We start from the raw sequence: 15528 nt of genomic DNA on the forward strand, positions 1-15528 counted from the left end.
TAAACAGTTTATTTCAGTCAAATCAAAATCAAAGCACAAACCTTGAATAGTTCCTCCCTACATTTTGATACAAGGCATTATGATATATTTTATACGTATATATTAGTATATATATATATATATATATATATATATATAGAGAGAGAGAGAGAGAGAGTAAAACCCCTCCTAACAGATATCCCTCTATTGGGGACAAAAAAATTTGTCCCGTTAGTGTCCGCATTAGAGAGGTTCTGTATGTATATATATATATATATATATATATATATATATATATATATATATATATATATATGCTATTTGGCATATGTTGCAGCTATGAAGATGCATAGGTGACTATATTTCATGGTCATGTAATTTGCAACTGCAATTAGCTCTTTCTTGCGTAGTTTATTAAGCATTATTTCAAACTATAAAAACTGATATACATGCAGCATTATAGGAGAATCTGTGGACAGTTTTTAATATTTATTGCAATATACCGCGTAGTAAACAGATTTAATTGAAAACACAAAAAAGGTTTGATTTAAGTGAACCTGTAAAATGAAGGAATACTTTGGTCACTTGTGCAGCCATAATTATGCTTCTGGTGGATGGGGGAAGGGTACGGGTACAGCAGTTCTTACATGTGTTTAAACATCACTTTTCGTGAAACTAAAGGTACCAAGTTGTTTAATCCCCCCCCCCACAGGTAAGATTAGAACCCCTGCCTTTTATAAAAATCTGAACAGGGATCTACATAAAATTGGATGTTAATAAGTTCTCAGGAAAAAGGCATTATTTTGTTGAAAATCTATTTTGAGGTTTTTTTTCAATAATTACATTGCTTGATGTTTTCATAAACTGTCTCTTTAAGCGGAACAATATTACAAGATTGTCATTTAAAAAATTTAAACTTTATGACTGAAAATTATATTTTCTTTAGGTTCAAGATATAGCTTTTTCTTTGGATAGTCGTTGGATATCTGTTAGTACAATGAGGGGAACAACACACATTTTCCCCATAACTCCTTATGGTGGTACGTATTTTGTTCTAGCAAAAAGCAAATTCTTAGTAAAGCAAATTCTTAGTCAATTAGACTAAGAATTGGTTAAAACTTAAGTTTTAGAGTTTAATTGAATATGAGCATAATTTTGTCTTCTTTACTAAAAGGTCCCATTAGTGTGCGGACGCATACATCCCCAAGAGTAGTGAACAGGCTCAGTCGTTTCCATAGAAGTGCTGGGTTGGATGAAATCCAGCAGTCTGCATCAACTGGAAGGAACAGTCCTGTACTTTCAGGAAGCCCAAGTTCATCTTGTATGTGATATAGTTTAATGTACTCTTCAGTCTGTAATGCAGTTGTGTATGCAGGGGCAAACTGGTCCTTAACCCCACGGACGTGTGCGCCTTCGTTTTTTTTTTTTTTTTTTTGCACCCACAAACCTATATAACTTCTCCCCCCCCCTTTTTTTTTGCACCTTTGAACCTCTATGCCCTTTGAGAGTCAAGGTTGGCGTCCTCTTGGGGGACCCAGTCCGCCTCTGCATGTATGTTCATAAGCTGCTAATAATAATCAAGTGCACTTATTTTTAATAAAAAAATTAGTAAAAATTGGATAAAATTTGTAAAAATGCAATATGATTTCTAAATGGAGCCATTTGCATTTGTGAGAGAGAAATACAGACTGCTATCTGTGCATGGATGTCAGCAAACAGAATAGCTGAAAATCTGTCTTCAAATGTTGCAGTTGTTGTTTATGGTGTGTACAAATTAGTTTCGGGGCTGAACTTAAGCAGGCATATATTTGTGGATTTAAACTTTTCAAATACGTTTAAGAGCTCCATTGCTTAAGTTCAGTGTTTAAATTAGTTTGTTAACTTTTATCAGCAAAATTAACTGTATGATTACTATTATTTTTCATTGTTTTTGGCAACAGTTAAAAAGCAGATTTAAGTAATGTTTAGTTTTCTTGTTGTTTATAATTTATTTTCTTTATTAAAATACTATACAGTTTTGTTATGAATATGCCTAAGTCAGGCGAAAAAAAACAAGAACATGGTGTGAGAGAAAATGTGCGGTCCGAAGTAACAGTTCAGAATGTTAAAAAAAATAAAAGATAAAAGTTTCTCTTCTATTGTGTGTCTTTACGACACACACAATTGTTGTTTTTGATGATTATTTTACATTTTTTTATTCACTTTTTCTTCAGGTAGTAGTTTATCTCGTCCATATGACTCTCATCCAAGCATGGCTTACAACTCCAGCTCACTCAGTCGTATGGGCAATTCCCGTCTTCCACCATATCCTCATCCTACAACGATACAACCACTGGCTCAGTTGAGGCATGGCTTAGCTTTCCCATTAACCAGTGCTGCCAAACCTAAAAGCCCTTCTGGAAAAGACCGAATTTACAAGAAGAATTCTACTGCGTCTGAAATTGTATGTGTTTCTTCTGCCTTTGCCCCTGCTCGAGCTTGGCTTGTAGGTAGTCCTAGTTTAACAAGAGACAAGAGAGGTAAATAAACGTTGCTATAGTTGATCACCTTTACTAATATCCTTCAGTTTTTCTTCATTAGTGCAGTTGTTTCAAGTATTTTTTATTATTTGATCAACAATTAACAGGAAGATTATTTATTTAGTTTTTAATTAAATGTTTATAACATGCATTTGGGGCTGGCCCAGATCTACATATCCACAAACCCTGCACAGGGGCCAGAAGCATTAGGCTGCTTGCGACTCAAGAAACCAAAAATTGTTTTTAAAGTAAATTAAAAGAAACTATACCCAAATTTGAAAAGTTGAATATGTTTGTACACTTGGCTACTTGGTGCAAAGCGTTTAAAATACAAATAGGTTTAATATTAAACAATTAAATACTGCACTGAATATTGGTAGGTCTCAATTAATAATTAAAATATTAATACATGCACTTTATCATTTAATAATAACAAAAATAATTTTTGATTTACAACAAAATATTAGAATATGAATATCAATTTTTGAAAACTGCTTGTATTATCAAATTCTTTGATTTTCAGGGGAAATTTTTTCTTGACTGGAATAGACTACATTTGCTACTACATAGTTGAAATGTTACTAGATAGGTGGTGTTAAAAGCATAGTTAATACTTCACCATTTCACTTTGCCCCACATTCCCTACATTCAAAGCGATCAATCAATGAGAATATTTCATTGAAAGGTCATTTGGAAAGTTATGTCAACAAAAACAACCTCAAGAGATATTTCCTGCAAATTTGTCCTGACAAGAACACTTCAATCCGTAGCTGTTTTTAGAGTTAAAAATTGTATGGAAAATCCAAAGTACAGTCAAATAATTGTTTGGTAATTTAGATAGATCTATTAGGAGATCTATCAGAAGATGTAAATGGAATAAATTTTTGCGGGGAAAGCAGGACAAGGGGTCATTGTTTTAAGCTATTTAAATCTCAGGCTAACTTGGAAATCAGGAAAAACTACTACTTTAGCAGGGTGGTGGGCACTTGGAATAGCTTACCGGAAGAGGCAGTAATGAGCAAGAAAGTGGATAGCTTTAAGAGGGCCATTGATCTTCATTGGAGACTAATTAATTGACTAGGACCAGCCTAATGAGCAAGAGAATGCTCAAGACTAATAATCTCTAAATGCAATAACCTAATTAAATGTATGACTAGAAATGCATGATTAAAAAATAGTTGAAGACAACTTAAAAATAAAAACCAAATTTATTTGGTCATTTAGTAAAGTTAGTTAAATAAAATTAAAAACATTTGAAACAACGCGAACTAGAGCTGAGCTATATCAATCTATTATCTATTTATTAAAAAGAACCCGCATCGTTGCATAAAAGCAAACGGAAGCTCGAGTCAACCTGCCAGAGAGAAAACACCGAAGAAGTCTCCTTTCTACTCGAAACATTTCCTTTTATCGTAAGTGAACTCATTTGCATGCGGACGCCAAATCACCTGATACACGCCAGCATAGCACCTGGCCAATGAGCATCAGGCACGTGCCGATCTGTTACGATGCATCACCGATTACGTGAAGGTCGTGATGTCATAGATCGGCGACTGCACGTGCGAGATACGTCATCAGGCGTCCGCATTAGAAGAAAGAAAAACATCGTTGAAAATTTCTCAATGATTAGGCAAGTGACTGATATTATGGTGGGATAAGTGGTGAGATGAATTCGTTAATTATTATATAAGGGGCGCTAGGCCAACAATGCCCCCCCTCTCACCATCTTATGAACATTATTTTCTTATACATTTAAAGATAATTCATTTCCTAACAAATCTCAATACCAGCTCTAGTTTTACAAAAAGATTTTGAATAAATATAAACATGATTAGTAGATTAGTTAAATACAACAACAAGCAAATTCTTTTATAACAAAATATCACTCAATCCGATTCCAGTCCGTTCAAACTGTTCCATTTTCCAAGTCAGTAAAAAGTCAATCAGTCCAATGTCATATAAACACATTCAATCTGCAAAAATTGAAAAACCTTGGCGAGTATACAAATACTTGGTATAAACACATTTGAACAGTACAAATATAAACTGTAAAACGCAAAAAATATATATATAACTTTAACCCGTTCCCAATAGTTAAAAATAGTTTACTTTTCCCACATTACTACATTTTCAAAAAATTAAATTACTAAAAATATCACAAAAACAATTACATTACAAAAACATTTTCATTGAACTTTATTAGTTCAGATCGAGACAAAGGCTTAGTAAATACATCAGACATGTTATTTTTACTTCTAACAAATTCAACATCAAATATATCTTTATAAATTAAATCGCGTATATAAAAAAGCTTTACATCAATATGTTTTGTCCTATAATTTTCAATCGGTGATCTCACAAAATCTATTGTAGCTTGATTATCAACTTTTAATACAGATTTAATTTTGTGTTCCTTGTTAATTACCCCCTTATTAACACATTCATCAATGATTCTATCAAACCAAAGAAGTTCTTTGCCGGCCTCTGTCATTGCAATAAACTCTGATTCCATCGTTGATAAACTAATGCACTTTTGTTTAAATGTTCGCCATGAAATCGGCGATTTGTTAATGAAAACAATCTGACCTCCGAGTGAAGTTCTATCGTCTCTGTTAGAGGCGAAATCTGCATCAGAATATGTTACAACTTGAATTTGATTGCATTGCAATTTAAGTTTGTAATTTCTAGTTTTAGAAACATAGCCTAATAATTTTAATAAACCATCCCAATGCTTTATACCGGGGTTATTTTGGAATTGGCTAAAAATGTTTGTAGCGTAACTAATGTCTGGTCTTGTTCTGTTTGCTAGAAACGAAAGACAACCTAACAAATTCCTGTACGGTATTTTTGACATATCTTGTACATCTTGCTCGTTATTTGGACAATCTAGTTTAGTGTATATAATACCTTTACTTATCGGCAATGAGGAAATAGGGATATTGAATTTCTCAAAACGTTCATAAATTTCTTCAATATAGCCAATTTGACTTAATGAAACACAATTCAAATCCTCCTCAAATTCCACGCCTAGTAATTTTTTAGTTTTACCTAAAATTTTTAAATCAAAGTATTTTTGTAACATTTCTAAAACAGTTTGTATATCATTTTGACTCTTTCCAAATAAAACAATATCATCTACATACAAAAGTAAAATTACAAAAGATTTATAGATATAGACACAGTTACACCATTCAAATTTACAAAAACCGATTGAAATCAATTTTTCTTCTATTTCGTAAAACCACAATCGTCCACTTTGGTGGAGTCCGTAAATTGCTTTATTTAGTTTACAATATAAATTTTCCATCCCCTTTTCTACAAAACCAGGTGGTTGTTTCATATAAATTGGTTCTGAAATAGGTGCGTAAAGGTAAGCATTTTTCACATCACATTGGATGTTTACCCAATTTAATTTTACCACCAAAAGAGAAAAGAAAAATCTTATAATGCTGAAATTTACAACTGGCGAGTACGTAAGATCATAACTCTCATATTTCAATTGAGAACTCCCTAAAGCTACTAGGCGACTTTTGTATCTCAAAATTTCCCCATTTTCATTTCTTTTGACTGTAAAAACCCAGCGAGAACCAATTGGAGTAGAATCAGGCGGTAATTCGACAAGATTCCACACTTTGCGATCTTGCATCACTTTTAATTCTTCCCGCATTGAACTTATCCAATTGTCTTTTTCCCGCGATTTAAGAGCTTGTTTGTAAGTGTTAGGAATAATGATTTGATGTCCTAGTCATGCTTGAGAAAATTCATTAATTACGTTGCTGTTTACAGAGTTATCAATCTCTCCTTCAGTAGTATTTTTACCTTTAAAGCAAAATATATCTGGCTGATAAACAATATTATTTTTTCTGCAATATTTCTTTACATCATAAATTGATCTCAATCGTTTGTTGCTTCCTTTTTCAAAATAATAGATATCGTTACGAGACCCATCGGGTCTTGGTACGACTTTTCTTTCCCATTTTGTTAATTTTAAACATTTATCACTTTCATCATCTGATGATTCAGTTTCCCCCCTATCTGATTCTTCCGTTTCTGAATGAACAGGTGGTAGTTCGGGAATTTTTAAGATTTCCTCATCAGGAATTTCATCTTCATCTGATTTTGGTACATTTAACCATTCTATGGTGCCCATCACGACTCCACTGCGTTTAGACTCAAATTCGTCTTTGAAAAATTTTCCCTCATTAAATCTGACATTTATGGTCTCTATAATTTTATCATTTTCTGGAATCCAGATTCGATACCCTTTTGTTCGAAAAGCATACCCAATTAAAATTCCTTTTTGGGCTTTAGGATCAAGCTTTTGCCGACGTTGCTTCGGCACACCAACGTAGGCTACGCATCCAACTGGTTTCAAATGTCTGATTGAGGGTGATTTTCCCCCATATAGCTCAAAAGGAGTTAGTCTTTGATTTCTATGACACACGCGGTTCCAGGTGTACGTGAAATACAACATGGCTTCAGGCCAAAAGTTTTTACCTATACCACTCTCTTCTAAAATTACCCTAGTACCATCTGCCACAGTTCTGTTAAATACTTCAGCCGCCCCGTTTTGCTCAGGGGTATAACTATTAGTGAATTCATGTTTAATGCCTTCATTTTGACAAAATTTACTTAAAATTGTATTTGAAAATTCCCCTCCATTGTCAGTTCTTATTGCTTTCAGCTTTGTTCCCAGAAATCTCTCTGCCCTTTTAATATGATTAATGAGAATTTCTGCTACCTGATTTTTATTTTTCAATGGGTACAATGACGTTCTACGGGAATAATCGTCAACAACTGAAAGAAAGTATCGTTCACCTCTTCTACCTTCAATACTCGATGGCCCCCAAATGTCACTATAAATTAATTCTAAAGGTTTCTTTGATCGAATTTCGTCCATTGGTTTGAAAGATACGCGTCTGAACTTTCCTAATTTACAATCTTCACAATTTACTTTATCATTTTTAAAAACTGGTAGACCCCTAGTACATTTATATTCAGCAGTTTTCTTTATATTATCGACATTTACATGAGCAAATCTTTTGTGCCATAATTCTAAGCTTTCAGTACTACTAGCTTCATAATTAACATTTTTATGTACATTTTCTGAAATTACCTTTGGGTTAACAAAATAAATGCCATTAGATAGTTTAGCTTTAAAAATTGTTTCACCATTATCTGATACAGTTACCAAACCTTTTCCCCCTTTAAAACATGCTCCCGCTTGGTCAAATCTGGGACCAGACAGTAAATTTCTTCGCAAATGCGGCGAATACATCACATTTACTAAATTAATGGTCTTAGGACCGAACTTTAACTTTATCTCTCCAACCCCCTCAATTGGAAAAACATGATTTTGGACTGCTACGGCCATCTTTCGATCATTTACAGGTTCATATTTATGGAAAAAGTTCTTATTATTTGCAAAGTGATGGCTGGCCGCCGAATCAAATGCCCATGATGAAGGATTACAGTCTATCTCGTTAAAGTTCGCTTCCGAAATAAAAAATGTTTTGGAAGGGTACTCACACTTTTTCGGCGATGAGGAGCTGCCTCTTCTGGTGAACTGGTTCCTGTTTCTTCCTCTTGACCTCCTCTGGCCATAACTTGACTTCTTGGAGCTTGTGGATGGACTTCCTCCGCGGTTCCTCTCTGGAAAACTACAATCTTTGCGGATGTGGCCTGTACGTCCGCAATTATAACACGATTTTTTTTTCTTTTGGAGCAACGTAGTTGGCGCTAATATTATCCTCGTCCTTCAGCTTTAATCTGCTCTCTTCAGAAATTAAGTCCTGTACTATCGCATCAAAAGAAAAATCCTCGGGTTTCTTTCTCAAAATTGATTGGCAAATGCTGTCATATTCCGATGGAAGATATCTCAAAACTTGAAAATTTAAGTATGACTCAGAAAAATTCTTGTCGATTCCCTTTATCCTCTCATAAATTCGACGAATTCTTGATGCGAAGAGATTAATGGATTCGCCTTGCTCAATTCGACAGTTTGTTAACTCAGTAAAAGTTCTCATATGCACACACCTGTTATCAGGATAAAAGTGTGCTTTTAGACATTCCCACGATTTTTCTGGCGACTCACAATGCTCTATTATCCTTTTGAATTCGTTGTCTACAAACAAATATATTAAAGATAATGCCGCTCGTTCTCTGGCCAAAAACTCACGAACGTCTCTCTCAGTAAATCCTGAATCTTTAGAGACTACTGGCACTGTTTCCTTACTAGTTACAATGTCCCAGGCGTTTTTCTCCATCAGGACAAATTTCATATCTGCTGCCCATGACACATAATTTGTGCCATTTAATTTCTCAATAGTTATCTGGGGATTCGCCATTATTTCGACAGCAAGTCGGAAGACAATATCAATGAGCACTAATAATCTAATTATCATCAGTATGCTCTTGTCGAAAAAAAAATCTTCTATACGGCCCCCCCCCATCGAAAATTATCACAGACGTCAAAAACATCATTTCCATCTCCAGTCCTACTGAAAATATAGGCTATCGAAAACAGAGTCCTGGTCGCCCATAACCTTTTAATGAGCAAGAGAATGCTCAAGACTAATAATCTCTAAATGCAATAACCTAATTAAATGTATGACTAGAAATGCATGATTAAAAAATAGTTGAAGACAACTTAAAAATAAAAACCAAATTTATTTGGTCATTTAGTAAAGTTAGTTAAATAAAATTAAAAACATTTGAAACAACGCGAACTAGAGCTGAGCTATATCAATCTATTATCTATTTATTAAAAAGAACCCGCATCGTTGCATAAAAGCAAACGGAAGCTCGAGTCAACCTGCCAGAGAGAAAACACCGAAGAAGTCTCCTTTCTACTCGAAACATTTCCTTTTATCGTAAGTGAACTCATTTGCATGCGGACGCCAAATCACCTGATACACGCCAGCATAGCACCTGGCCAATGAGCATCAGGCACGTGCCGATCTGTTACGATGCATCACCGATTACGTGAAGGTCGTGATGTCATAGATCGGCGACTGCACGTGCGAGATACGTCATCAGGCGTCCGCATTAGAAGAAAGAAAAACATCGTTGAAAATTTCTCAATGATTAGGCAAGTGACTGATATTATGGTGGGATAAGTGGTGAGATGAATTCGTTAATTATTATATAAGGGGCGCTAGGCCAACACAGCCTAGCTGGGCCCAAAGCCTGTTGCTGGTCGTCACATTTGTATTTGTATTAATAGATACTGTCATCAACCTATTGGCCATTAGTATTTTAAAGAGAGGTATAGAGCATGAGCCATTTCAGAAAATTCTATCATAGATAGATTTAGTGGTCACAATCAAAAGCCTCCCCCCCCATGTACTTGCACTTTTGTTCTACAGAATTCTTTTAAAAATAGAATAAAGAATGATATTTAAACAGGAAATTAAATCTTTCAGAAATATGACTGATGAATTAGGTAAGTTAATGAAGTTTTTAGCACAGAAACTGCAAAGCTACTTTCTAGAGACTTTCATTATCTCACTCCTCCTAATATTTATGTCATGATGCGCGCGATTAATTTTGCAAAGTTATTCGAAAACCAAAAAGATAACGATTTTAGGCCGTGGAAGTGGAAGTATCGCAGCCGCGCATAACCTCAGATCAACGACTGCCTTGAATGCCAAAGAACAAAATTTAAAAGACTTACCCAGGGGTTGTGTGTTTGTAGACGATAGTAAGAACAAAATTCATTACCATACATTCTTTATTCTATGTTAACTTCTGAGCAGACACGAAGACAGGAATTTGGCATGGTGATCACCAGAACATTTCTCACTTGGTAAAAAAACGCAAATGCGAGGAATACAGGCTTAAGAGTTCAAAAAAAAAGGCGGAGCTGGCGTTTGCTAAGTTCGTTAAAGATAAAAAAACGGAGAGTTCTCTCGGAGGGTGGTGAAATATTCAAATTGAAATGGACGGAGGACGGACAGTTCACTATGAAGATGGTGGGGTGTAATTCAGGGATGGCTCATGGTTAAAGATGTCCGTTGCAGGCCAATGTACGTTGAGACAAAAAATGGCGCTGGCTGTAATCTCCATGGTGACAATGTTGAGATCGTCATACGATTAAAAATGAATCAGGGTAATTTCGGGGTACTTGCGGATCCATGTCGTCACCTCATGCTATGTTGATCATCAAAAGGGTAGTTACTTAAGGGCACGATTCCGGTGCATTCAGCGTGCCGCCATCGGACGCCATCATACAAACAGGTGATGGATCTCTTATGCTCTCATCTTCGGCTGCGACGAAGTATAACGATCTTGATTATTATGGTTTAAAACACAAATAACTAGTATGTTGTGGCCATCACGAAACTTTCTTCTATATTTTTCTTTTTTTTTCTGATCCCTCCCCATGCTTGACGAGGAAGCAATATTCCCAACAAAAACGAAATTACACATGCAAAAACTTGACGACCATCCCAATGTCTGAATTATTGCAAAAGCAAAGCAAAGAGTGAAAATTGAAAGTTATTTTAAAAGCCTTGCTTGAATTAATTACAAATATTTTATTTTTTAACAAACATAAGATGGCAACAGTTAAAAATTTTAAATCATTGAGATAATATTTCTGATCATTTCCATACAATTAAAATCACAAGAAATACGCAGACGACAATCTGTTACGATTTATCTTTCTTATTGTTGCATTAATAAAACTATTTTTATTCGCTAAAAAATAATGATAATAAAAATAAATCAGCACCTCTTGGCGCGATTGGCGCCAAAGTTGAACCAAAGCCTGTTTACATATAGATTCACATATATTCCAAATTTCAACCATTACTTCTTGAGATAGGGCACTCACAATGGAAAAAAAGAACGGGCGATTGCGCTACCCCCTTTTTAGCTGTTGACACCAAAATAAAATCAGCTCTTATACCCACTAAGGGGTACTTGCCGATAAATTTTTCTTTCATTCCGTTCATTATTTCTTGAGATACAGCAGGCACAATTGACGACGCAAAACGTTCTATAGCTCAACCGCCGTTTGAGTTATTGACACCAAAATTGAATCAGCACCTGTTCTTGTTAATGGCAACATATGGACCAAATTTTGTTTGATTCCGCCTGTTACTTCCTGAGTGTTAGATTTTTAATTTAAACTTTCACAAAAAGTGAAAGAATCACTTAATTTGAAAAAAAAAATCATTAAAAATACGTTTTTGCATCATGCAGAATCAATCCCTTTTTCGATGTAAACATTGCATCACGTTGTGACGTCATGTGTGCGATCGGTTGCAATGACTCAGTCAAGTGAATGAACTTTTGGGTGAATTGAGTCACCAGTTCATTGTATCTTATAACCGCGAGTTTATTTTTTTTGATTGAGTTACTTTTTGATTGGCAACATATCTTTAACTTTCTTGCATTGGCAACACATCTTGTGTTTTGCATATTCTTAATTTGAAAGCCATGTGAAGACTTTAAATACTTTGAGCGATCTTTTTTCGCTCTCTCTCTCTCTCACCTCACATAGCCGCAAAATGTGTTATACGTGATTTCGTGATGTCTGCCAGTGCTCTTTACTCCTGGCAGGGCGTTATACAACGTGATGTCAATTTTAAAGTTATAAAACGCCTTTAGGCCTATTTTTGTATGTTACGTTAATGCCTTATATTCCTTGGAATCAGCATGTTCGTAAACTTAATGTTTCGTTGTATATTAGCGGCTAATATTTGTTTATTTTTCTAAATGTTTTTTAAATATCAATGAAGATGTTGTTCGTCAACTTTAGAAATCCTTTGAGGATAATAAATACAGATTTTCCTTGAGGAAAAATGCTTCACGTGTTTTTCTTTTTCTCCAACTTCAGGCTGTGGACATTTTTTTTTGCAAGTTCACTTCTACTAGCGGTGTAGTAAGTCTAAATTTCACTACACTTAATGCTCACAAGTGGTTATGGGCCCAGGTCACCTGGACTTTGCAATTCCTGGCCATAACCTGAAGAACTTGGAAAATTTGAATTTTTATGCTCTGAAGAATTTTTTAAAACATCGTGAAATTTTTGAAAGTATGGAAGTCCCTACAATACCTTTACTAAATGCCAATAATTGGAATACTTGGAAGAGAAACATACAAGTTGTCCTGCGTCATTCGAGCAGCTGGGAATTCATCGAAGCTAACGAAAAAGTTGAAAAAGAAAAGAAACTTGAAGAAGAAAAATTGACGTTCCGAGATAAAGCGGAAATGAATCTTAGAAGAACTCGAGCTTATACTACTATTTATCAGTTCCTGTCGGAAGAATTCAAGCCTCTCATCGAATGCACTACTGAAGGAAAGATAGCTTGGGAAATCTTGTGCAAGTATTTTGAACCTGACACCCGTGCCAGATTAATATCCCTGTTGGATAAATTTTTTCAAGTCAAGTTTCAAGAAGGTGAGACTGTTGGTCTTTTCATCTGCCGAGTGAAAGCAGCTGCGTCACAATTAAAAGAAGTTGGCCATGCGATGTCCGACCTTTACATAGGTTTCCAGTATATCCGGAGTTTGCCCCCTGAATTTGCATCCATAGTACAGCAAATCTACAGATGGTCTGACGTGGACTTTACTCCATTAAAAATAGAACAAGAACTGTTGCTCAAAGCAAATAGAATTTCTGAAATGAACATTCCACTACAGACACCTGCTGTGTATGTGACCGTTCCGAATTCGCTACCTGCCGGTAAGATCCATCCTTGTAAAAGTAATCGTAAACATGTGTCAAATTTTAGTAAAAATAGATTTAAAGGGAAATGTAATTTTTGTGGGATTTTTGGGCATAAAAAGGTTGATTGTTTTAAATTTAAGGCAAAGTTAAATTCTAAAAATTTATCTCAAGGGTCTTCTAATTCTCAACATAATGTGAGTGAAATTAATGAGTCAGAAGCTTTGAATATTACTTCATCTGATTCAGATATAACGTGGATTGCCGATTCTGGAGCTACGTCACATGTCACTAAAAATTAAAATCTTTTCTCTGATTTTAGACCGGTTAATAACTTAAAAATGTCTATGGCTGTTGACGGTAAACAAAGCAATATTTTAGGGATTGGTACAATTCAATTGTTGGTCAAAATTAATGGTAGACATAGAAAAATTATCTTGAAAGATGTTCTGTACAATCCTGAAATCCGTCGTAATTTATTGTCATTATCTAAATTGGAACAGGAAGGTAACAAATTTGTTGGTCATAATACCATTCTTAAAGTTTATGACAAAAATTGGAATCAATTATTTTATGCAAAGCGTAGAAATGACATAAATTTATATTTCTTTAAGCCTAATAGATATTTGTATTTGAAAAATAGTGAACATAGTGATAATTCTGAGCCTGTTTGTAACATTTCTGAAAAAATTGGTAAAATTTCACCTGAAGATTTATGGCACAAGAGATATTGTCACATTAATTATGAATATATTTCTAGAACTAGCAAAAACAATAGTGTTAGAGGTCTTCCTGAATTGAATAAAAATGTTAACTATTGTGAAATTTGTAAATATACTAAAGCTAGGAGTATTTCTTTTAAATCGATTGGGGCCGTGAGATCTTCTAAACCTTTAGAGCTTATACACATGGATGTAGGTGAAGTCCCAAATTTAACTTTGAGGGGAGAGAAATATTATTTATCCATTATGGACGATTTTTCAAAACACGTTACTGTATACCCTATGAAATTGAAGTCAGATGTTTTCAATATTTTTGTAAGATTTTTAAATCGTAATGAAAGGCTTTTAGGGAGGAAAATTAAATCAATTCGTACAGATGGGGGGAAAGAATTTTGCAATCAAAATTTTGAAATTTTCTTGAATAACCGTGGCATTAGGCATGAGAAAACTAATCCTTACACACCGATGATGAATGGCATAATTGAACGGTTTAACCAGACATTAATGGGGGGAGTTAGAGCACTTTTAAAAGAGAGTAACTTACCTTCGAAATTCTGGGGGGAAGCTGCATTTTGTTTTTCTTATGTTTGGAATAGGTCTTGTCATGGGAGCAATCATACCCCGTTTGAACTGTTTTTCAATAAAAAGCCTAACGTGAAACATCTCAGAACTTTTGGCTGTTTAACTTTTGTAAATGTTCCAAGTCAGAAAAGAAAGAAATTGGACAATAAATCTAAACCAGGAATTTTGTTAGGTTACGCTCAAAGTACTAGAGGTTATCGTGTCTGGCTGGAAGACGAACAAAGAATCATAGAAACATGTAATGTCAGTTTTGATGAGGGAACTAAAGGGGCAGATGTTGTACTAGGTTCTGGATCAAGTAGTCCAAGGGTTATGAAATACTTACCTGACAATTTTGATTATGAATATCCTGTAACTTCAAATCAGGGAGTGGATGAACTTTCCAGTGATAGTCCTAGTGATGAATTAAAACCTTGTTCCGAAATTAATTGGTTGCGTCAAGCTGTTCCTAGACCATCAGGTGATAGAACTGATATTTACTATAGGATTGAAGGTTCAAATATTCGCTTGCGTTCTTTAAATGAAGTTATTAAATATTGTAATGATAACAAAATTGAATTTGATGAATCATATTTTGACTTTTCGGGCAAAAATTTATTAGAGGGAAAGGTAATAGAAATTTTAGAGGGAAATCTTGCTGAAATTAAACTTCCATTAAATTTTAAAGAAGCCATTAATTCTAGGGAATCTAAACACTGGATTAACGCGATGGATCAGGAAATACAAACCACATATAATCGCGGTGTATGGGAGTTAGTGGATCCACCTGAACGTAGTAAAATTTTGGGAAATCGGTGGGTATATACGGTAAAAGAAGATCAGCAAGGGAATATTGTGAAATACCGCGCTCGATTATGTGCCCAAGGTTATCTTCAGGAAGCTGGAGAATCTTTCCAAGAAGTTTTTAGCCCAGTCATTGATTTTTCTATAATCAGATTGTTTTTCTGTATTTTTGTATGTCTTTTTAAATGGTGTCATCTGCATGTAGACATAAATAACGCTTATTTGTATGCTAATTTGGATACTAATGTATATATGAAACAACCTAGTG

General features: G+C 34.7%; 1 protein-coding gene across 1 annotated transcript in view; it reads left to right on the forward strand.

The window, feature by feature from the left end:
• Positions 1-15528, forward strand: part of LOC129233390 (BCAS3 microtubule associated cell migration factor-like) — a 70688-nt gene that overhangs the window by 24449 nt on the left and 30711 nt on the right. The window contains exons 13-15 of the mRNA XM_054867424.1: positions 926-1019; positions 1154-1300; positions 2193-2498. Coding sequence (XP_054723399.1) covers positions 926-1019; positions 1154-1300; positions 2193-2498 — 547 coding nt within the window. The remainder of the gene's footprint in view (positions 1-925; positions 1020-1153; positions 1301-2192; positions 2499-15528) is intronic.

Source organism: Uloborus diversus, unplaced genomic scaffold, assembly GCF_026930045.1.
Source record: "Uloborus diversus isolate 005 unplaced genomic scaffold, Udiv.v.3.1 scaffold_374, whole genome shotgun sequence".
Lineage (NCBI taxonomy): Eukaryota > Metazoa > Arthropoda > Arachnida > Araneae > Uloboridae > Uloborus > Uloborus diversus.